The following is a 25187-nucleotide window of genomic DNA, read 5'->3' as shown; positions in this document are numbered from 1 at the left end:
CGCTCTGAGTTTTCTTTGCTGCTGTTTTCGTTTACAATGAATGTTAGAATTTTTCCGGCCAGTCATGGTGATGGTGCATAATTACAATTTGCATAGTGACAAATATGCACTGTCATCCATATTTGCATGAAAAGGTGTTCATATGTATGTGTGTAAATATTTGTAGTTTTGTGTCAAAGGCCATTGAAATTCAAGAGCCGTATAACATAAAAGGTTTGAAGTTTTGTAAATGAATGATTGCAACCGAAGCGAATTGGTACGAAATATCTAGGTCAATGTGCAAGAAATTTAATTTTTTAAACTTTTGGTTTTAGATTCTATGCTCAATATTAATTTAGGCAACTTTATATAGAAGAATTCCCTTTGAATGGTGAGCATAGATGGAATGGTTGTGTCTTCCAAACTCTGACAATACATCATCACATTTGTCAGCGGTAGCTCAATCGACTCAGCGAACTATCGTTTGGGTCTGGTGATAAAGGTGAGGTTGGGCTATTTTATAGAAACCTAGAATAGGGTTCCAGTTGTTTATATGAGAGATGTCTCCCATTATCCCTAATATTCTTGCTAGACATTAAAATCGAGTTTAAAATAATGTTTAAAGCTCAGCATGGGATATGGGTATACAAATTAAAACTAAAAACAAATTTATTTATCACAGAATACTGATTGGAAAAATGTGTAAAATAGTAGTATGGTATACCAAATGGGCTAATAACCTTCTGTCATGTTTTTATTTCGGTGACAAAAAAAAACGCTAATAACTCAAAGCATAGCCATCATAACCAACAGACCATTACAAAATGCTATTTATTTGTTCATTAACACGAATTATGAGATAAACATAAAATGTGTCACCTTTTTTTCTAACAAAATGTTGATCAAAGATAATTTATTATATTAATTAAATAATATTCTGTCCATCATATGTATATATCAACAATAATGGTATGTAAACATAATTCTTGCAAGGTATTATTATTTCTTAGTCATACAAATAATTTTCCACGATGATTTTGGAAGAACCAAGGAGAGACTTCTCTCATATCTAATGTGCAATCTGATTCTATTATAATCTCAATGATATACAAAATTTTTAATGTTTGAATCTAAACTTTTACCAATAGGCCAAAGTATTTTTTTTAACTTATTTGTCGTCTTTTAATTCCGTATAGACGTTGTTTTATTTTCCGATACGATTTGTACCAAATAAAACGTGGGTTCGTTTACAAATGGTGCAGAAGTAATAAATACGAGAGAGCTAAAACCGAATGATCAAAACAAATATGAGAGAAAGGGAGAGTACAACAGGAACAATCAGGGATGGAAAATTAAAAATTTCAAAAAGTATTAAAATGGTACTTTTTTCATTAAAAAGGTACTTTTTTTAAGGAAAAAATTAAATATTTTCTATACAGTAAAAAAGAACAACAAATGCTTACCAGGGCAATCATGAATGAAAATTCCGTGCGGAATTTATTCCCTTTCCCAAATTTTATAAAAATTTGTTCTGTATTTATGTCCAAAAAATATAATTTAAAAAAATTAAGTTTCAGTGTTTTATTTGGAAATGCACTTAAAACTGGGAAATAAATTGTCGCTTAGCCTCAATAAATATATTCTTTCTCATGATGGAATCTCTCAAATAAAATGCTTGCATTTAAATTATAAATGGTAAATGGTATAAATGGTAAACGGCAAGCGTTTTATTTGAGAGATTCCATCATGAGAAAGAATATATTTATTGAGGCTAAGCGACAATTTATTTCCTAGTTTTAAGTGCATTTCCAAATAAAACACTGAAACTTAATTTTTTTTAAATTATATTTTATTTTTAACTTTTTAGTAAATACATTTTTTTTGACCACTGAGAACAAAATTATAGTCGATTTAGGCCGAAAATTTAGATAAAAACTTTAAAATGCCTGAAATCGTGTAGTACCGTTATATAAAGGCTATACCAAAACCCTGACCTATGTCCAAATTTTTTGGTGGGGAAGTTTCTGTACCATTGGAAACTCCAAATCCAAAGTACAGCCAATTCGGACTAAAAATGAAGATAAAATCCCTAAAATACCTAAAATCGTTCCACCCACTAATGGGGGCTATAGGAAATAATGGATCCATATTGGTTTTGGTTTTATATTCATGTATTGTCATCCAAATCTGAAAGGTGTACAAAGTTTTAGTTCGATTGGTCAACTACAACTGTGGGAAAAATGAGTTACCAGATTTGAAAAGCAAATTAGATAAAAAAACTGTAAAACAGTGTAAAAATGGACCAATATTGGTTTTGATTTCATCTTCATGTATTGTCATCCATATCTGAAAAGTTTGCAACGTTTTAGTACGCTTGGTCAATTACAACTGTTTTAAAAATGAGTTACCAGATTTGAAAAGCATGTAAAATTGAACACTGTACAACACTGTCAAAATGGACCAATATTGGTTTTGATTTCATCTTCATGTATTGTCATCCAAATCTGAAAAGTTTGCAAAGTTTTAGTTCGATTGGTCAACTGCAACTGTGTGAAAAATGAGTTACCAGATTTGAACAGCAAAATACCGGAAATTGGGTGGTACCGTTATATGGGGGCTATAGGAAAAAATAGACCCATATTGATTTTGGTTTCATATTCACGTATTGTCATCTAAATCTGAAAAGTGTGCAAAGATTTACTTCGATTGGTCAACTGCAACAGTTTTAAAAATCAGTTACCAGATTTGAAAAGGGGGTTAAGTTAGACACCGTAAAAACACTGTAAGAATGGACCAATATTGGTTTTGATTTCATATTCATGTATTGTCATCCAAATCTGAAATGTGTGCAAATTTTAAGTTCGATTGGTCAACTGCAACTGTGTGAAAAATTAGTTACCAGATTTGAAAAGTAAATTAGATAAAACGCTGTAAAACAGTGTAAAAATGGACCAATATTGGTTTTGATTTCATATTCGTGTATTGTCATCCAAATCTGAAAAGTGTGCAAAGTTTTAGATCAATTGGTCAACTGCAACCGTGTTAAAAGTGAGTTACCAGATTTGAACTAAACACACACCAAAGAAAGTTAAATAAAACACTGTAATAATAATAATAATAAATAAGTATATAATTAAAAAAAATTAAGCAACAGTGTTTTATTTATAAATGCACTTAAAAGTAGAAAATAATTTTTCATGATGGAATCTATCAAATAAAACGCTTGCATTTGAATTAAAAATTGTGACAATATTGAACGGCAAGCGTTTTATTTGAGAGATTCCATCATGAAAAATTATTTTCTACTTTTAAGTGCATTTATAAATAAAACACTGTTGCTTAATTTTTTTTTAATTATATACTTATTTTCTAGTTTTTAGTGCATTTAAAAATAGAATACTGAAACTTATTAATTTTATAATTATTATTAATTTTTGATTGTTTGAGTGGATTATTCCCCCATTGGCTCAACTTCATTTATTACCCTCTATTACAGAGAGTAATGTTTTTCAAAACGAACTGACAGTGTTGCAAAATTTTACTGATCGCTACCAATATCATGATTTCATTATTATTAATTTTTTTTGTAAATAAATTTTGTAGGATTTTCAATTTTATTTCTATATACTTGAGATTATAATTGATATTTAATGATGGACTTACATTTATTAATTAAATGTATAATGTTATTAAAAATTTATTTAGGTTGGTAGTTTCTCATCCTGTTGATTTTAGTCAACCCTTCGTTATTGCATGACCTCTTTCCTGTTAGTTTCGAGCAATCCAGTTCTTCTATTCTTAATCCATCCAGCAATCTTACACGACTCAATTCCACATATGCTTGCCCTTCTTCGAAAAGCTTGGATCCTAGATACACCACTGAGTAGTCCACAGTTGACCCTTGTAATATATGAACAGTTGAGTCCCATGATAGCATCGGTGGAAGCATTCTTCATTCAGCAGTTCCGTAACTGAACTTAGCAGAAAATTGTACTGTTTTTGGCTGAATCACATGTGTACCAATTCTATCAAAGTCAATCCTTACGGACGGTATATCTGTTTCGTACATTTGTTCTCTGCGGTAGTGGGGCCAAATTATGTAAGTTATAAATCCTATTGCTCCATTAACTAATCCCTTTGTTTGATCAATGTTAGATCGTAACATCACTTTAGCTCCAACAAAAATGTCCAAAGTTTTTGGTAAACCGGCGGTCTTATTGATGTCACTAGAGATGACTTCATCCAAATCTCTGTTTCCCAATTGGCGTGTTGCGTCCACTAACTGATCTTGTGCTTTGATAGTATATATTTTAACATTTCGATTTTTGAACCATTGCAGCACAGCTGTGTTGTCGGGTGGAATCTCTCAGCTCCACCCGTAATATGGGGGGCTATACCAACACCTGGACCTATGTTACAATTTTTGGTGGAGAAATTTCCGTACCACTGGGATCTCCGAATGACAAGTTACACGCAATTCGGTATACAAATGAAGATAAAATCCTTAAAACACTTGAAATCGGGCGGTACCGCTATATGGGGGCTATACCAAAACCTGGACCTATGTCCATAATTTTTAATGGGTACGTTTCTGTACCATTGGAAACCCTAGTGGTCCAAAAACAGGCAATACGGGCTTAAAATTACGATAAAATACCTTAAATCGAGTGGTACCGCTGAATGGGAGCTACAGGAAAAAATCGACCCGTATTGATTTTGGTTTCATATTCATGTATTGTCATCCAAATCTGAAAAGTGTACAAAGTTTTAGTTCGATTGGTCAATTACAACTGTCTTAAAAATTAGTTACCAGATTTGAAAAGCAAATTAGATCAAAAACTGTAAAACAATGTAAAAATGGACCAATATTGGTTTTGATTTCATATTCATGTATTGTCATTCATATCTGAAAAGTGTGCAAAGTTTTAGTTCGCTTGGTCAATTACGACTGTCTTAAAAATGAGTTACCAGATTTGAAAAGCATGTAAAATTGAACACTGCTCAACACTGTAAAAATGGACCAATATTGGTTTTGATTTCATATTCATGTATTGTCATCCAAATCTGAAAAGTTTGCAAAGTTTTAGTTCGATTGGTCAACTGCAACTGTGTGGAAAATGAGTTACCAGATTTGAAAAGCAAAATACCGGAAATCGGGTGGTACCGTTGTATGGGGGCTATAGGAAAAAATGGACCCATATTGATTTTGGTTTCATATTCACGTATTGTCATCTAAATCTGAAAAGTGTGCAAAGTTTTACTTCGATTGGTCAACTGCAACCGTTTTAAAAATCAGTTACCAGATTTGAAAAGGGGGTTAAGTTAGACACCGTAAAAACACTGTAAGAATGGACCAATATTGGTTTTGATTTCATATTCATGTATTGTCATCCGATTCTGAAATGTGTGCAAATTTTAAGTTCGATTGGTCAACTGCAACTGTGTGAAAAATTAGTTACCAGATTTGAAAAGCAAATTAGATAAAACACTGTAAAACAGTGTAAAAATGGACCAATATTGGTTTTGATCTCATATTCATGTATTGTCATCCAAATCTGAGAAGTGTGCAAAGTTTTAGTTCAATTGGTCAACTGCAACCGTGTTAAAAATGAGTTACCAGATTTGAACTAAACACACACCAAGGCAAGTTAAATAAAACACTGTAAAAAGGGAATATTTATGTCGATTAGGCGAGAATATTCCACAGTTAGGTGATTCTAATAGTTTTGTACATTTTAAAATATTAATTTAATTAATTAATTTCTGTGCGGAAAAATTCCGAGGGAGATATTCATTATTGCCCTGTATATGTATCGTTGAAAGCTGTAGAATGATGCAAAATAGTATACATTAGGGCTATAACCAAAAAAATACCACCACATAGCCGTGTAGAGCATGGAAAACTATTATGAAATACGGCGTCAATTTTTCTCTACCGCGAAAAAAGTTTCCGCACCAAATGCATTGAAGTTCAGTAATGCATTTTTTAATTTTAGCTGTTATGACAACATATTTGCTTTTAATTAAAATTTTAATTTTTTTGTAATCTAATTTAAAATCATTACCAAAGCGTTCTGGACCAATTTGTTCTCAAATCGCGCCATTTCGGAGAATATTAGGAACTTTTGATACTATTGCAATTTTTGCTTTTTCTTTATAAACTCGTGAATTTTATGTTTATATTTTTTGTACCTACCGGACAAAAGAATATGGGGTCATTTGCAACGAAGTCGCGAAAGTTACAGGCTGTTTTTGTTGACTTTGCTTGTGAGAAGCGGATATGTTTTTTACAAAAATACAACACCAGTACCACTTGGGGAATTTTGTCCTAATAATGAAAACGCGTTTCTAAGATCGATTCGGTGAAAAAAGTTTCCGCGCCGACTGTAATTACTAAAACCCTTTTGATATTTTTTCTACTAATAATTTTAAATTTGTTTTGTTTGAATAAATATTCATAGAAAAAAATACAATTCTCACAGGCAAGGTCATTAAAAACTGTCTGTAACTTTCGCGAATTTGTTGCAAATGACACCATATTCTCTTGTCCGATAGGTACAATAAATATAAACATAAAATTCACGAGTTTATTAAGAAAAAACAAAAATTGCAATAGTGTCAAAAATTTCTAAAATGCTCCGAAATGGCGCGAATTGAGAACAAATTGGTCCAGAACGCTTTGGTAATGATTTTAAATTAGATTACAAACAAATAAAAAATTTAATTAAAAGCAAATATGTTGTCATAACAGCTAAAATTAAAAAATGCATTACTGAACTTCAATGCATTTGGTGCGGAAACTTTTTTCGCGATAGAGAAAAAATTACACCTTTTTACATAATAGTTGTTCATGCTCTACACGGCTATGTGGTGGTATTTTTGATATTTGCAAAAAAGTGCAAAAAGTTATATCCCTAGTATACATATGTATGTTTCTTTACCCCCTAGAGGGATGTTTGTCATTCCGTTTGCAACACATCCAAATATTCGTCGGAGACCCTATAAACTATATAACCTTGTCCGCCCGTCTGTTAAAATCAAGATACAGCTCGCAATATTCAAGATAGAGTTTTTTTTTAATTTGGTGCAGAAGTTTAAAGTGCTCCAAGATTGTTTGTTATTAAAAATTGGTTCTATCGGCCCAAGTTTTGATATATCCCCCATACAACGGTACCTCGTAAAATTGTTGAAATTTGGTATTTAGTCTTCTTTGGGGATACAAAACTTGGTTTCTCGGATTCTAAGTTGGTGGAAGAGCTCCACGAATAAATATTCATATATGGTTCATATTTGGGTATATTCCCAATATGAAGGTACGTAGATTCAGTTTTTTTGAATTTCTAGGATTTTTCATATAGAAAATAATATAATCCTGGAAGCAAAATGTGAATTTTGCGTTTTTAGTTTCACATAAAATTTTTCAACGTGTGGGATTAAAGTATGTGAAATGGTACTGAATTGGCCGCGGGGGTACTTCGGTACTTTTTAGAATGAAATGGTACTGAAAAAAGTACTATTGTACTTAATTTTCCATCCCTGGGAACAATAACAAAATAAACACGAAAAAGAATGAGTGAAATTCTATACCAGTGTGAGGCAGAGAAATTTTTTGGATCTCCCTTGTGCTCTCAATGAGCGTAAATTTGTTGATGCTCACAACGTGTTACCATCTACACAGGCTGTGAGCGATAACCAATTTACGCTCACTTAGAGCACATGGTCTCTCTTGTGAGTCACATTGTCTTCCACTGTTCTATACTGTAGAGTTGTATAGTTCATGAACGAACTAGTTCAATTGAACGATTCATTGAATCATAGATGGGCAAAATTTCTCTTAAATAGAATTTAAGGGAAAATTAGAACTGGGTTTTTGTTAAAATTTGTTTGCTTTTTTAATAATTTTTAAACGCAGACGGTATCTTAACATGTCCAAAAAACTATGATATTAAAAACAAATTTGCAAAAAGACCCGTAAATGTTTATTTATGTTGTAACAACGAAAAAGAGAAACAAAACACAGCAACGCTGGCGTGCAAGAAAGCCCATCTATGCATTGAATAGAGCGTATGAACTAGATCAGTCGATATAGTTCAATAGTTCACTGAACTATAATCAGTCGGTGCCCGTACGATCAACGAACGATTCACAATCTAGTTCAACATGTCGTTCACAAATATATAAAGTGACGGCGTCGTCTATGTTAAGGGATGCCTTTGTAATGTGATCAGTTCGTTTATGTTTTGGATCAAGGTACATGGAATAGCTGTCCGAAAATGAAGATTTCTACAAAAATATACGAGACAATCTGCCTTTTTGGATAGAAAGAAACACACACACACAAAGCTTTTTGCAATGACAATTTCTACACACAACATACGATTTTTTTGCCAGCCACCTAAATGAAGGATGTTTTTTTCTAAAATTAATTAATCTTTCTTTAAGAATGCAATAAAACTAAGCAAATGTATTTTTTTTTGTTATGAAGTAGTTAATTTATATTAGTCGTTTGTATTTGGTGTATGTATGCGTTTTCATCAAACGATCGATTAAGAACCGGTGAACGATTTTGATCCGAATGATTGAACTGGGCAGTGAACTATGAACTAGATTACTGACCTAGTTCAGTTTAAAGAGCTGAGCTATTGAACTAGATCTTTCAAATGAACTAGATTGTACAACTCTACTATACTGTAGTTGTTGTTGAAATTTGATTCAAATAAGGTAAATTCGTAATAAAATTTATTATACAATCCAGATTTTTAAATTAACTAAAAATTATCAAAATTTACTTATGAACCCGTCATTTGGTAATGGGAGGTTTTTTGGGAGATCTGGGGATTATTCTACAGAAACAATACAAGAACATAATATTGATTGCCTACCACCAGAAGAAGGCAGGATTCGTCGTTTTTAAACCCACACATTTATAATGGTAGCAAGTGCTAACTTAACTATTGATTGCAACCTAAGCATTAATGTCCCCTTCGCAAAAAATGTGACAAGATCTTGTGTGTTTCAAATACCGAGAGTCACATAAAAAATAATATCATATCAAAGCAACTTTAAAATTGATCTTCATCTAATCGCATAATCATAGATTGGCCCAGCATGACGGAGGAAATGCCAAATAAGTGTTGATTGGTGAGAATGGTTTCCTTCAACTATGGATGACTGTTTGGAAGTCTATAAATCTTCATCAGAAGTTCGTTTGGAGACCTTCTTTCCATAAAAGTTTGTTTAAGGTTCAAATCTGTACATGGCCGTTTAGGGATCTTCTATTCAGTCTACTAACTATAGAAGAACGTTCTGAGGTTTTCCAACCTGTTTGGAAGTCTATAAATCTTCATCAGAAGTTCGTTTGGAGACCTTCTTTCCATAAAAGTTTGTTTAAGGTTCAAATCTGTACATGGCCGTTTAGGGATCTTCTATTCAGTCTACTAACTATAGAAGAACTTTCTGCGGTTTTCCAACTATAGAAGAATACCTTTCTGAGGATTTCTATCTATAACGAAGACATTTTAAGGTTATTAGAAATTGTTCCCAATAGAAAGCATTCATCCTCAGGTCCTAAAGTATTCGAAAAAAGTCAAAATCATAGCCAAAGGATTTTTTCTTTTAGAAATTAGGACATCTTCCTATAAGAAAAAGTCATTCTCGGTAACTGCGGATTATGTATTGTTACGTATGTAACTGGTAGACTTTAGTAAATTTATATGAATTTCTGTTAATTTAATAATTTAAATTGTAAGGTAAATGTGTATTAAACATTTAGTTTATTCGTATCAGATTTGCAACAACAGCTATTACTGCAATCATGAAATTATTGCTTAGTCTTAATTTACACTCTTTACTTATCTAAATTGTTTTTGTACTCTCTCATTCATTTTGACTATTCTATTATGTTTCTACATTGTGACGTCATCGTAACCCCTCGTACTCCCACGTATTTATCACCGCTGGCGCATTAATGCGTTGATTACATTCATCCGTCTGTTTGTATACGAATATGCGTGTATGTGCATTGGAGTATGAACATTGGAGAACCTCCCAGACGATGTGCGCTGGAACATTCTATGCATAAGCAAGCAGGTATATATACGAATGTGTAGCGGGTGGGAGTTAAGTTGTAATCAGTGTAATCTAAAGAGTAAAGAAGTAATCTTCGTACTAAATCAATGGTGGGCAAATTGCGAGAGACTCATGTATTTTTTACACTTTTGTGTATGAGGCCGAGCATTTCTGCCCAACAGTTTACTAAATACTCAAATAAGCTGTGTGCTAGTAGAGAGATAAAGTTCTGCGAGAATAACTGAAGTGAATAACGTCAATAGAGCATTGTAGAATCGTAATCCGAAAGGAACCCTCGTTTTATTTGGTAAAAATCGTAAAGGGAAATAAAACAAAGTCCACATGGGATTAAGTTAAACCCTAATTCCGCAACAGTGTTTTTCTGGAGGTAATTAAATCTACAATTTTAATTTATCATATAAGAAATTATGTAGCCTTGATAAAATTCTTCAATTTTTAAACTTACACAACCTATTTGGTGGATATGCGTTTGCACCCAAAGTGTCCTGTAAGAATAACTGTCAGTCTAAAAATATCTAAATTTTTAGTAATAGTAGGTTCTTTGTTTTATTTTTGGGTTTGCCCATATGTTATTGTTATTTTTCCTGATATAATAATGTGATGTGAAATCAAGATACAGTTCGCAATATTTAATATAAAGCTTTATAATTCTGTTATTTAATTTTTATTACCCCTAGAATATTTGCTATTGCAAATGGGATACGTATTCATAAAGCTCCCATAGAACGGTACATCGTGATTTTCTGTATTTTTATGAAATGGGTGGAATTTTATATTTGGCCTATTTTGGGAGGCTACAAAACATTTCCGCAGAGAATGGTCGCTACAGGACCATGTTTTGATATCGCGCCCAATGGAACGGTACCTCCCGATTTTCGGCATTTTGAAGATTTTAGCCAAATTATACAACCGATATATGTCCACGTTTTCATATAGACCTTATAGAATGGTACCTCCAGAATTTTGAGAATTTTAAAGATTTTAGCGTTTCTCTCAGGAGGCTACGAATTCAATATGACAATTTGTGCGGTCATGTTTTTTTTTTTTTTTTTTTTTTTTTTTTTTTTTTTTTGACTAAAGGAGAACATAGTTGTCTTCAGCATGTCTTTGGTAGCGTTATGGGTGCAGATGAGTCTGCTCTTGTAGTATTTTTCTGTACTGTACATTTCTATCGAAAATCATAAACTGAAAATGACATTGAGTACGTTTCGTAAGCTTATAAATCTTATAATTAGAACAACCAAATTGACAAATAGCTACTAGCTGCTGCTTAAAATCGAAAGTGATTGATGACCCACGTTTTCTCTTGTGCGTTTCCAGTGGTTGATAATGTGTCGAACATAACGCCCATAAAAATCTAGAGCAAATCAAACCCAAATGCAACTCCTCTTTAAACAATATTGCATTTAATAGCATGGGAAATATTCCGTTGCACTTTTCTAGCTAACGAAGTGCATTCGACAAATATAAATAAAAAATGTAAGTACAGCTCTTCAAATGCACCACTCGTCAGTTTCAGACGCAATTCATAGAAAAGGTTTTAATGTTATTAGTTGTAATTGTTGTTTTTGTTGCAGTTTTAGACTTTGATGTTATTGTGGTTGATTGTTATTATTATTTATGCTATGGTTTGTTGATGGCCACTTTAATTACAATAATCATTGCTGTTTCACTGGACTGCACTTGACTGATTTATAGAAAAACAAACTGCGAAAAATACTTACAAATACACACCCAATTAATTAAAGAGAGCTAGCTATATTCAATGCTTTTGAATTTATAATGCATATGAACATATATAATGCATAAATATGCATGGATGTGAAGATCCATTGGTAAAGCCATAGAGAACATGAAATTTGTCTATAGAAAAAGTCCCATCGGTGACATTTTTCTATAGAAAAAGTCCCATCGGTGACATTTTTCTATAGAAAAAGTCCCATCGGTGACATTTTTCTATAGAAAAAGTCCCATCGGTGACATTTTTCTATAGAAAAAGTCCCATCGGTGACATTTTTCTATAGAAAAAGTCCCATCGGTGACATTTTTCTATAGAAAAAGTCCCATCGGTGACATTTTTCTATAGAAAAAGTCCCATCGGTGACATTTTTCTATAGAAAAAGTCCCATCGGTGACATTTTTCTATAGAAAAAGTCCCATCGGTGACGTTTTTCTATAAAAAAAAGTCCCATAGGTGACATTTTTCAATAAAAAAATTCCCATCGGTGACGTTTTTCTATAGAAAAAGTCCCATCGGTAACGTTTTTCTATAGAAAAAGTCCCATCGGTAACGTTTTTCTATAGAAAAAAGTCCCATCGGTGACATTTTTCTATAGAAAACAGTCCCATCGGTGACATTTTTGTATAGAAAAAGTCCCATCGGTGACATTTTTCTATAGGAAAAGTCCCATCGGTGACATTTTTCTATAGAAAAAGTCCCATCGGTGACATTTTTCTATAGGAAAAGTCCCATCGGTGACATTTTTCTATAGGAAAAGTCCCATCGGTGACATTTTTCTATAGGAAAAGTCCCATCGGTGACATTTTTCTATAGGAAAAGTCCCATCGGTGACATTTTTCTATAGAAAAAGTCCAATCGGTGACATTTTTCTATAGAAAAAGTCCCATCGGTGACATTTTTCTATAGAAAAAGTCCCATCGGTGACATTTTTCTATAGAAAAAGTCCCATCGGTGACATTTTTCTATAGAAAAAGTCCCATCGGTGACATTTTTCTATAGAAAAAGTCCCATCGGTGACATTTTTCTATAGGAAAAGTCCCATCGGTGACATTTTTCTATAGAAAACAGTCCCATCGGTGACATTTTTCTATAGAAAAAGTCCCATCGGTGACATTTTTCTATAGAAAAAGTCCCATCGGTGACATTTTTCTATAGAAAAAGTCCCATCGGTGACGTTTTTCTATAAAAAAAAGTCCCATAGGTGACATTTTTCAATAAAAAAAGTCCCATCGGTGACGTTTTTCTATAGAAAAAGTCCCATCGGTAACGTTTTTCTATAGAAAAAGTCCCATCGGTAACGTTTTTCTATAGAAAAAAGTCCCATCGGTGACATTTTTCTATAGAAAACAGTCCCATCGGTGACATTTTTGTATAGAAAAAGTCCCATCGGTGACATTTTTCTATAGAAAAAGTCCCATCGGTGACATTTTTCTATAGAAAAAGTCCCATCGGTGACATTTTTCTATAGAAAAAGTCCCATCGGTGACATTTTTCTATAGAAAAAGTCCCATCGGTGACATTTTTCTATAGAAAAAGTCCCATCGGTGACATTTTTCTATAGAAAAAGTCCCATCGGTGACATTTTTCTATAGAAAAAGTCCCATCGGTGACATTTTTCTATAGAAAAAGTCCCATCGGTGACATTTTTCTATAGAAAAAGTCCCATCGGTGACATTTTTCTATAGAAAAAGTCCCATCGGTGACATTTTTCTATAGAAAAAGTCCCATCGGTGACATTTTTCTATAGAAAAAGTCCCATCGGTGACATTTTTCTATAGAAAAAGTCCCATCGGTGACATTTTTCTATAGAAAAAGTCCCATCGGTGACATTTTTCTATAGAAAAAGTCCCATCGGTGACATTTTTCTATAGAAAAAGTCCCATCGGTGACGTTTTTCTATAAAAAAAAGTCCCATAGGTGACATTTTTCAATAAAAAAAGTCCCATCGGTGACGTTTTTCTATAGAAAAAGTCCCATCGGTAACGTTTTTCTATAGAAAAAGTCCCATCGGTAACGTTTTTCTATAGAAAAAAGTCCCATCGGTGACATTTTTCTATAGAAAACAGTCCCATCGGTGACATTTTTGTATAGAAAAAGTCCCATCGGTGACATTTTTCTATAGGAAAAGTCCCATCGGTGACATTTTTCTATAGGAAAAGTCCCATCGGTGACATTTTTCTATAGGAAAAGTCCCATCGGTGACATTTTTCTATAGGAAAAGTCCCATCGGTGACATTTTTCTATAGGAAAAGTCCCATCGGTGACATTTTTCTATAGGAAAAGTCCCATCGGTGACATTTTTCTATAGGAAAAGTCCCATCGGTGACATTTTTCTATAGGAAAAGTCCCATCGGTGACATTTTTCTATAGGAAAAGTCCCATCGGTGACATTTTTCTATAGGAAAAGTCCCATCGGTGACATTTTTCTATAGGAAAAGTCCCATCGGTGACATTTTTCTATAGGAAAAGTCCCATCGGTGACATTTTTCTATAGGAAAAGTCCCATCGGTGACATTTTTCTATAGGAAAAGTCCCATCGGTGACATTTTTCTATAGAAAAAGTCCCATCGGTGACATTTTTCTATAGAAAAAGTCCCATCGGTGACATTTTTCTATAGAAAAAGTCCCATCGGTGACATTTTTCTATAGAAAAAGTCCCATCGGTGACATTTTTCTATAGAAAAAGTCCCATCGGTGACATTTTTCTATAGAAAAAGTCCAATCGGTGACATTTTTCTATAGAAAAAGTCCCATCGGTGACATTTTTCTATAGAAAAAGTCCCATCGGTGACATTTTTCTATAGAAAAAGTCCCATCGGTGACATTTTTCTATAGAAAAAGTCCCATCGGTGACATTTTTCTATAGAAAAAGTCCAATCGGTGACATTTTTCTATAGAAAAAGTCCAATCGGTGACATTTTTCTATAGAAAAAGTCCAATCGGTGACATTTTTCTATAGAAAAAGTCCAATCGGTGACATTTTTCTATAGAAAAAGTCCCATCGGTGACATTTTTCTATAGAAAAAGTCCAATCGGTGACATTTTTCTATAGAAAAAGTCCCATCGGTGACATTTTTCTATAGAAAAAGTCCCATCGGTGACATTTTTCTATAGAAAAAGTCCAATCGGTGACATTTTTCTATAGAAAAAGTCCCATCGGTGACATTTTTCTATAGAAAAAGTCCAATCGGTGACATTTTTCTATAGAAAAAGTCCAATCGGTGACATTTTTCTATAGAAAAAGTCCAATCGGTGACATTTTTCTATAGAAAAAGTCCCATCGGTGACATTTTTCTATAGAAAAAGTCCCATCGGTGACATTTTTCTATAGAAAAAGTCCCATCGGTGACATTTTTCTATAGAAAAAGTCCCATCGGTGACATTTTTCTATAGAAAAAGTCCCATCGGTGACATTTTTCTATAGAAAAAGTCCAATCGGTGACATTTTTCTATAGAAAAAGTCCCATCGGTGACATTTTTCTATAGAAAAAGTCCCATCGGTGACATTTTTCTATAGAAAAAGTCCAATCGGTGACATTTTTCTATAGAAAAAGTCCCATCGGTGACATTTTTCTATAGAAAAAGTCCCATCGGTGACATTTTTCTATAGAAAAAGTCCAATCGGTGACATTTTTCTATAGAAAAAGTCCAATCGGTGACATTTTTCTATAGAAAAAGTCCCATCGGTGACATTTTTCTATAGAAAAAGTCCCATCGGTGACATTTTTCTATAGAAAAAGTCCCATCGGTGACATTTTTCTATAGAAAAAGTCCAATCGGTGACATTTTTCTATAGAAAAAGTCCAATCGGTGACATTTTTCTATAGAAAAAGTCCAATCGGTGACATTTTTCTATAGAAAAAGTCCAATCGGTGACATTTTTCTATAGAAAAAGTCCAATCAGTGACATTTTTCTATAGAAAAAGTCCAATCGGTGACATTTTTCTATAGAAAAAGTCCCATCGGTGACATTTTTCTATAGAAAAAGTCCCATCGGTGACATTTTTCTATAGAAAAAGTCCAATCGGTGACATTTTTCTATAGAAAAAGTCCCATCGGTGACATTTTTCTATAGAAAAAGTCCCATCGGTGACATTTTTCTATAGAAAAAGTCCCATCGGTGACATTTTTCTATAGAAAAAGTCCCATCGGTGACATTTTTCTATAGAAAAAGTCCCATCGGTGACATTTTTCTATAGAAAAAGTCCCATCGGTGACATTTTTCTATAGAAAAAGTCCCATCGGTGACATTTTTCTATAGAAAAAGTCCCATCGGTGACATTTTTCTATAGAAAAAGTCCCATCGGTGACATTTTTCTATAGAAAAAGTCCCATCGGTGACATTTTTCTATAGAAAAAGTCCCATCGGTGACATTTTTCTATAGAAAAAGTCCCATCGGTGACATTTTTCTATAGAAAAAGTCCCATCGGTGACATTTTTCTATAGAAAAAGTCCCATCGGTGACATTTTTCTATAGAAAAAGTCCCATCGGTGACATTTTTCTATAGAAAAAGTCCCATCGGTGACATTTTTCTATAGAAAAAGTCCCATCGGTGACATTTTTCTATAGAAAAAGTCCCATCGGTGACATTTTTCTATAGAAAAAGTCCCACCGGTGAAATTTTTCTATAGAAAAAGTCCCATCGGTGACATTTTTCTATAGAAAAAGTCCCATCGGTGACATTTTTCTATAGAAAAAGTCCCATCGGTGACATTTTTCTATAGAATAAGTCCCATCGGTGACATTTTTCTATAGAAAAAGTCCAATCGGTGACATTTTTCTATAGAAAAAGTCCCATCGGTGACATTTTTCTATAGAAAAAGTCCCATCGGTGACATTTTTCTATAGAAAAAGTCCAATCGGTGACATTTTTCTATAGAAAAAGTCCCATCGGTGACATTTTTCTATAGAAAAAGTCCAATCGGTGACATTTTTCTATAGAAAAAGTCCAATCGGTGACATTTTTCTATAGAAAAAGTCCAATCGGTGACATTTTTCTATAGAAAAAGTCCAATCGGTGACATTTTTCTATAGAAAAAGTCCAATCGGTGACATTTTTCTATAGAAAAAGTCCAATCGGTGACATTTTTCTATAGAAAAAGTCCAATCGGTGACATTTTTCTATAGAAAAAGTCCCATCGGTGACATTTTTCTATAGAAAAAGTCCCATCGGTGACATTTTTCTATAGAAAAAGTCCCATCGGTGACATTTTTCTATAGAAAAAGTCCAATCGGTGACATTTTTCTATAGAAAAAGTCCCATCGGTGACATTTTTCTATAGAAAAAGTCCCATCGGTGACATTTTTCTATAGAAAAAGTCCCATCGGTGACATTTTTCTATAGAAAAAGTCCCATCGGTGACATTTTTCTATAGAAAAAGTCCAATCGGTGACATTTTTCTATAGAAAAAGTCCCATCGGTGACATTTTTCTATAGAAAAAGTCCCATCGGTGACATTTTTCTATAGAAAAAGTCCAATCGGTGACATTTTTCTATAGAAAAAGTCCCATCGGTGACATTTTTCTATAGAAAAAGTCCCATCGGTGACATTTTTCTATAGAAAAAGTCCCATCGGTGACATTTTTCTATAGAAAAAGTCCCATCGGTGACATTTTTCTATAGAAAAAGTCCCATCGGTGACATTTTTCTATAGAAAAAGTCCAATCGGTGACATTTTTCTATAGAAAAAGTCCAATCGGTGACATTTTTCTATAGAAAAAGTCCAATCGGTGACATTTTTCTATAGAAAAAGTCCAATCGGTGACATTTTTCTATAGAAAAAGTCCAATCAGTGACATTTTTCTATAGAAAAAGTCCAATCGGTGACATTTTTCTATAGAAAAAGTCCCATCGGTGACATTTTTCTATAGAAAAAGTCCCATCGGTGACATTTTTCTATAGAAAAAGTCCAATCGGTGACATTTTTCTATAGAAAAAGTCCCATCGGTGACATTTTTCTATAGAAAAAGTCCCATCGGTGACATTTTTCTATAGAAAAAGTCCCATCGGTGACATTTTTCTATAGAAAAAGTCCCATCGGTGACATTTTTCTATAGAAAAAGTCCCATCGGTGACATTTTTCTATAGAAAAAGTCCCATCGGTGACATTTTTCTATAGAAAAAGTCCCATCGGTGACATTTTTCTATAGAAAAAGTCCCATCGGTGACATTTTTCTATAGAAAAAGTCCCATCGGTGACATTTTTCTATAGAAAAAGTCCCATCGGTGACATTTTTCTATAGAAAAAGTCCCATCGGTGACATTTTTCTATAGAAAAAGTCCCATCGGTGACATTTTTCTATAGAAAAAGTCCCATCGGTGACATTTTTCTATAGAAAAAGTCCCATCGGTGACATTTTTCTATAGAAAAAGTCCCATCGGTGACATTTTTCTATAGAAAAAGTCCCATCGGTGACATTTTTCTATAGAAAAAGTCCCATCGGTGACATTTTTCTATAGAAAAAGTCCCATCGGTGACATTTTTCTATAGAAAAAGTCCCATCGGTGACATTTTTCTATAGAAAAAGTCCCATCGGTGACATTTTTCTATAGAAAAAGTCCCATCGGTGACATTTTTCTATAGAAAAAGTCCCATCGGTGACATTTTTCTATAGAAAAAGTCCCATCGGTGACATTTTTCTATAGAAAAAGTCCCATCGGTGACATTTTTCTATAGAAAAAGTCCCATCGGTGACATTTTTCTATAGATAAAGTCCCATCGGTGACATTTTTCTATAGAAAAAGTCCCATCGGTGACATTTTTCTATAGAAAAAGTCCCATCGCTGACATTTTTCTATAGAAAAAGTCCCATCGGTGACATTTTTCTATAGAAAAAGTCCCATCGGTGACATTTTTCTATAGAAAAAGTCCCATCGGTGACATTTTTCTATAGAAAAAGTCCCATCGGTGACATTTTTCTATAGAAAAAGTCCCATCGGTGACATTTTTCTATAGAAAAAGTCCCATCGGTGACATTTTTCTATAGAAAAAGTCCCATCGGTGACATTTTTCTATAGAAAAAGTCCCATCGGTGACATTTTTCTATAGAAAAAGTCCCATCGGTGACATTTTTCTATAGAAAAAGTCCCATCTGTTACATTTTTCTATGGAAAAAGTTCCATCGGTGACATTTTTCTATATAAAAACTGTCGTCTGTGACTTTGTCTGTATGGAAAAATTGTAGTTAGTGACAAAAGTTTCCATCGGTGATATTTTCCCATAGAAAAAGTCCCATCCCAATAATAAATTCCCATGTAAACTCTCACTCTCTCTCTCTCTCTCTCTTCTAGGGTCGTGAAGAACAAGCACGCTTGGAAATGAAACATCGCCAAGAGGAAGATGACCTCTATCGGAAATTTGCCCGTAAACGTGAGGAAGAAGATCGTAAAATACAATCAGAATTCCAAACTGAATGGGAACGTGAATTGCAGCGTTTAACACATAAATTTGAGAAGGAATTGACCACATCACGGCGTAATCGTGAAGAGCAAAATATTCTCACAAAACGCCTCGAACAACAGAAGGAAGATTTGGAAAAGAACATGACCCTGAGACGTAGTAAAAAGAAGGAGAGCATTACGCGGAAAATGCTCGAACATGAACGTTTTGAGACGGCAGCTCTAGTCGATCGTCAGTCTAGTGAAATGTTGGAATTGATCAGTGCTCGTCGTTCGGAGTACATGATGAATGAAAGTATATTCCTGGATGATGAGTTCAGTGAGGGTGTCACACCGATAGAATATCCCAATTTACCACCTCTGCCTGCGCCACCCACAGTTAGTAAATTCCAAATCTATACCGATCCCATAGAATTTGAAGATGTCGATCGTATAGCAATCTCGGTGGCCCAAGAAGATCAAAAGACCTTCACCGATTTGGTGAGACAATTGGTGGGTCGTTGCACAACAGACATCGAAAAGGCCCGCACCATATTCCGTTGGATCACAGTGAAAAATCTAAATAATATGCACTTCGATGATGATTTGCGTGGCGATTCGCCCATGGGCCTACTGCGCGGCATTAAATTTGGTACCGAAAGTTATCACGTCTTGTTCAAACGTCTCTGCAGTTATGCCGGTCTTCATTGCGTTGTCATCAAGGGCTATTCGAAAAGTGCTGGCTATCAGCCTGGAGTCAAATTTCAAGATTCTCGTTTCCGTAATTCATGGAATGCTGTATTTGTGGCGGGAGCATGGCGTTTTGTCCAATGTAATTGGGGTGCTAGACACTTGGTGAATGCCAAAGAGGTACCCAAAACTGGTCGGGGTAAAAATGACAGTTTGAGGTGAGAGGGTGTATGAACTGTTTTTGTTGAAAAAAAATCATTTAATGGTGAATGTGTATTGCTAACTTCCAGATATGAATATGATGACCATTATTTCTTAACCGATCCACGAGAATTCATTTATGAATTCTTCCCGTTGCAAGAAGAATGGCAGCTACTGAAGCGTCCCATTACGTTAAGAGAATTTGAGAATTTACCATTTGTTCGTTCGCTGTTCTTCCGTTATGGTTTACATTTTGCCGATGAGGGTTATGGAGCTGTTGTCTTTACAGACGATACTGGTAAGTGGAACACCATATAGATTGTTAAAGTATAGAGAGATCCATGTTGAGGTCCCTATAATCTAAGGTTGTCTAGACCGATTCCTAATTTCTATAGTAAAAGTACCATAGGTGACATTTTTATAGAAAAAATACGGTTGGTTACATTTTTTCTATAGAACATTTTTCTATAGAAAGAAAAAGTCCCATCGGTGACATTTTTCTATAGAAAAAGTCAGATCGGCGACATTTTTCTATAGAAAAAGTCCCATCGGTGACATTTTTCTATAGAAAAAGTCCCATCGGTGACATTTTTCTATAGAAAAAGTCCCATCGGTGACATTTTTCTATAGAAAAGTCCCATCGGTGACATTTTTCTATAGAAAAAGTCCCATCGGTGACATTTTTCTATAGAAAAAGTCCCATCGGTGACATTTTTCTATAGAAAACAGTCCCATCGTTGACATTTTTTCTATAGAAAGAAAAAGTCCCATCGGTGAAATTTTTTTATAGAAAACAGTCCCATAGAAAGAAAAAGTCCCATCGGTGACATTTTTCTATAGAAAACAGTCCCATCGGTGACATTTTTCTATAGAAAGAAAAAGTCGCATCGGTGAAATTTTTCTATAGAAAGAAAAATCGCATCGGTGACATTTTTCTATAGAAAGAAAAAGTCCCATCGGTGACATTTTTCTATAGAAAAAGTCCCATCGTTCACATTTTTTATAGGAAACAGTCCCATAGTTCACATTTTTTATAGAAAAAGTCCCATCGGTGACATTTTTCTATAGAAAAAGTCCCGTCGGTGACATTTTTCTATAGAAAAAGTCCCGTCGGTGACATTTTTCTATAGAAAAAGTCCCATGGGAGACATTTTTCTATAGAAAACAGTCTCATCGGTGACATTTTTCTATAGAAAACAGTCCCATCGGTGACATTTTTCTATAGAAAACAGTCCCATCGGTGACATTTTTCTATAGAAAACAGTCCCATCGGTGACATTTTTCTATAGAAAACAGTCCCATCGGTGACATTTTTCTATAGAAAGAAAAAGTCCCATCGGTGACATTTTTCTATAGAAAAAGTCCCATCGTTCACATTTTTTATAGGAAACAGTCCCATAGTTCACATTTTTTATAGAAAAAGTCCCATCGGTGACATTTTTCTATAGAAAAAGTCCCGTCGGTGACATTTTTCTATAGAAAAAGTCCCGTCGGTGACATTTTTCTATAGAAAAAGTCCCATGGGAGACATTTTTCTATAGAAAACAGTCTCATCGGTGACATTTTTCTATAGAAAACAGTCCCATCGGTGACATTTTTCTATAGAAAACAGTCCCATCGGTGACATTTTTCTATAGAAAACAGTCCCATCGGTGACATTTTTCTATAGAAAACAGTCCCATCGGTGACATTTTTCTACAGAAAGAAAAAGTCCCATCGGTGACATTTTTCTATAGAAAACAGTCCCATCGGTGACATTTTTCTATAGAAAGAAAAAGTCGCATCGGTGACATTTTTCTATAGAAAAAAAAAGTCGCATCGGTGAAATTTTTCTATAGAAAGAAAAATCCCATCGGTGACATTTATCTATAGAAAGAAAAAGTCCCATCGGTGACATTTTTCTATAGAAAAAGTCCCATCGTTCACATTTTTTATAGGAAACAGTCCCATCGTTCACATTTTTCTATAGAAAAAGTCCCATCGGTGACATTTTTCTATAGAAAAAGTCCCATCGGTGACATTTTTCTATAGAAAAAGTCCCATCGGTGACATTTTTCTATAGAAAAAGTCCCATCGGTGACATTTTTCTATAGAAAAAGTCCCATCGGTGACATTTTTCTATAGAAAAAGTCCCATCGGTGACATTTTTCTATAGAAAAAGTCCCATCGGTGACATTTTTCTATAGAAAAAGTCCCATCGTTGACATTTTTCTATAGAAAAAGTCCCATCGGTGACATTTTTCTATAGAAAAAGTCCCATCGGTGACATTTTTCTATAGAAAAAGTCCCATCGGTGACATTTTTCTATAGAAAAAGTCCCATCGGTGACATTTTTCTATAGAAAAAGTCCCATCGGTGACATTTTTCTATAGAAAAAGTCCCATCGGTGACGTTTTTCCATAGAAAAAGTCCCATCGGTGACATTTTTCTATAAAATAAGTCCCATCGGTGACATTTTTCTATAGAAAAAGTCCCATCGGTGACATTTTTCTATAGAAAAAGTCCCATCGGTGACATTTTTCTATAGAAAAAGTCCCATCCGTGACATTTTTCTATAGAAAAAGTCCCATCCGTGACATTTTTCTATAGAAAAAGTCCCATCCGTGACATTTTTCTATAGAAAAAGTCCCATCCGTGACATTTTTCTATAGAAAAAGTCCCATCCGTGACATTTTTCTATAGAAAAAGTCCCATCCGTGACATTTTTCTATAGAAAAAGTCCCATCGGTGACATTTTTCTATAGAAAAAGTCCCATCGGTGACATTTTTCTATAGAAAAAGTCCCATCGGTGACATTTTTCTATAGAAAAAGTCCCATCGGTGACATTTTTCTATAGAAAAAGTCCCATCGGTGACATTTTTCTATAGAAAAAGTCCCATCGGTGACATTTTTCTAGAGAAAAAGTCCCATCGGTGACATTTTTCTATAGAAAAAGTCCCATCGGTGACATTTTTCTATAGAAAAAGTCCCATCGGTGACATTTTTCTATAGAAATACTCCCATCGGTGACATTTTTCTATAGAAATACTCCCATCGGTGACATTTTTCTATAGAAATACTCCCATCGGTGACATTTTTCTATAAAAAAGTCCCATCGGTGAAATTTTTCTATAAAAAAAGTCCCATCGGTGACATTTTTCTATAGAAAAAGTCCCATCGGTGACATTTTTCTATAGAAAAAGTCCCATCGGTGACATTTTTCTATAGAAATACTCCCATCGGTGACATTTTTCTATAGAAATACTCCCATCGGTGACATTTTTCTATAGAAATACTCCCATCGGTGACATTTTTCTATAAAAAAGTCCCATCGGTGAAATTTTTCTATAAAAAAAGTCCCATCGGTGACATTTTTCTATAGAAAAAGTCCCATCGGTGACATTTTTCTATAGAAAAAGTCTTTCTATAGAAAAAGTCCCATCGGTGACATTTTTCTATAGAAAAAGTCCCATCGGTGACATTTTTCTATAGAAAAAGTCCCATCGGTGACATTTTTCTATAGAAAAAGTCCCATCGGTGACATTTTTCTATAGAAAAAGTCCCATCGGTGACATTTTTCTATAGAAAAAGTCCCATCGGTGACATTTTTCTATAGAAAAAGTCCCATCGGTGACATTTTTCTATAGAAAAAGTCCCATCGGTGACATTTTTCTATAGAAAAAGTCCCATCGGTGACATTTTTCTATAGAAAAAGTCCCATCGGTGACATTTTTCTATAGAAAAAGTCCCATCGGTGACATTTTTCTATAGAAAAAGTCCCATCGGTGACATTTTTCTATAGAAAAAGTCCCATCGGTGACATTTTTCTATAGAAAAAGTCCCATCGGTGACATTTTTCTATAGAAAAAGTCCCATCGGTGACATTTTTCTATAGAAAAAGTCCCATCGGTGACATTTTTCTATAGAAAAAGTCCCATCGGTGACATTTTTCTATAGAAAAAGTCCCATCGGTGACATTTTTCTATAGAAAAAGTCCCATCGGTGACATTTTTCTATAGAAAAAGTCCCATCGGTGACATTTTTCTATAGAAAAAGTCCCATCGGTGACATTTTTCTATAGAAAAAGTCCCATCGGTGACATTTTTCTATAGAAAAAGTCCCATCGGTGACATTTTTCTATAGAAAAAGTCCCATCGGTGACATTTTGCTATAGAAAAAGTCCCATCGGTGACATTTTTCTATCGAAAAAGTCCCATCGGTGACATTTTTCTATCGAAAAAGTCCCATCGGTGACATTTTTCTATAGAAAAAGTCCCATCGGTGACATTTTTTAAAAAAAGTCCCATCGGTGACGTTTTTCTATAGAAAAAGTCCCATCGGTGACGTTTTTCTATAGAAAAAGTCCCATCGGTGACGTTTTTCTATAGAAAAAGTCCCATCGGTGACGTTTTTCTATAGAAAAAGTCCCATCGGTGACGTTTTTCTATAGAAAAAGTCCCAGCGGTGATATTTTTCTATAGAAAAGTCCCATCGGTGATATTTTTCTATAGAAAAGTCCCATCGGTGACATTTTTCTATAGAAAACAGTCCCATCGGTGACATTTTTCTATAGAAAACAGTCCCATCGGAGACATTTTTCTATAGAAAACAGTCCCATCGGTGACATTTTTCTATAGAAAACAGTCCCATCGGTGACATTTTTCTATAGAAAACTGTCCCATCGATGACATTTTTCTATAGAAAACAGTCCCATCGGTGACATTTTTCTATAGACAAAAGTCGCATCGATGGGCTTGTTGTTCTAAGTTATCTCTCTTGTAACGTTGGACGCCTCTCTCTAGATCAGGAATATTGATCCTGATATGTCTGAGTGACTCATCTTATACCCTAGACAGACGGCAGCGTTAATTTGCATTAACTGCCTTAATTCAAATCAATTCGTACATTATCCACATTCTTAATGCACAAAATCAAAGGAAATTTAAACTGAATTTAGCAATTTCAATATGGCAATGCTGTTGAAAATCAATTGTCTTTTGTCAAATTTCCATGTTTAAGAAAATAAAAAGGGAAAGCAAATCAACAATTTTCGCGTTTCTTCAAAATAAGTAGTGGTCTTTCGCGAGTAGAATAGCAGCTAATCGTTTTTCAAGCCTTCTAACAAAT

General features: G+C 34.2%; 1 protein-coding gene across 4 annotated transcripts in view; it reads left to right on the top strand.

Moving 5' to 3' along the window:
- Positions 1–25187, top strand: part of Hil (peptidase hillarin) — a 190652-nt gene that overhangs the window by 156951 nt on the left and 8514 nt on the right. For all 4 annotated transcript variants that reach the window (XM_073956171.1, XM_073956173.1, XM_073956172.1 and 1 more), the window contains 2 exons: positions 19103–20097; positions 20170–20378. In XM_073956171.1, coding sequence (XP_073812272.1) covers positions 19103–20097; positions 20170–20378 — 1204 coding nt within the window. The remainder of the gene's footprint in view (positions 1–19102; positions 20098–20169; positions 20379–25187) is intronic.

Source organism: Musca autumnalis, unplaced genomic scaffold (genome assembly GCF_047663935.1).
Source record: "Musca autumnalis isolate F117 unplaced genomic scaffold, ASM4766393v1 scaffold_5, whole genome shotgun sequence".
Taxonomy (NCBI): Eukaryota; Metazoa; Arthropoda; class Insecta; order Diptera; family Muscidae; genus Musca; species Musca autumnalis.
Note: the sequence above shows the minus strand (reverse complement) of the source record. Positions and strands in the feature narration are given on the sequence as shown.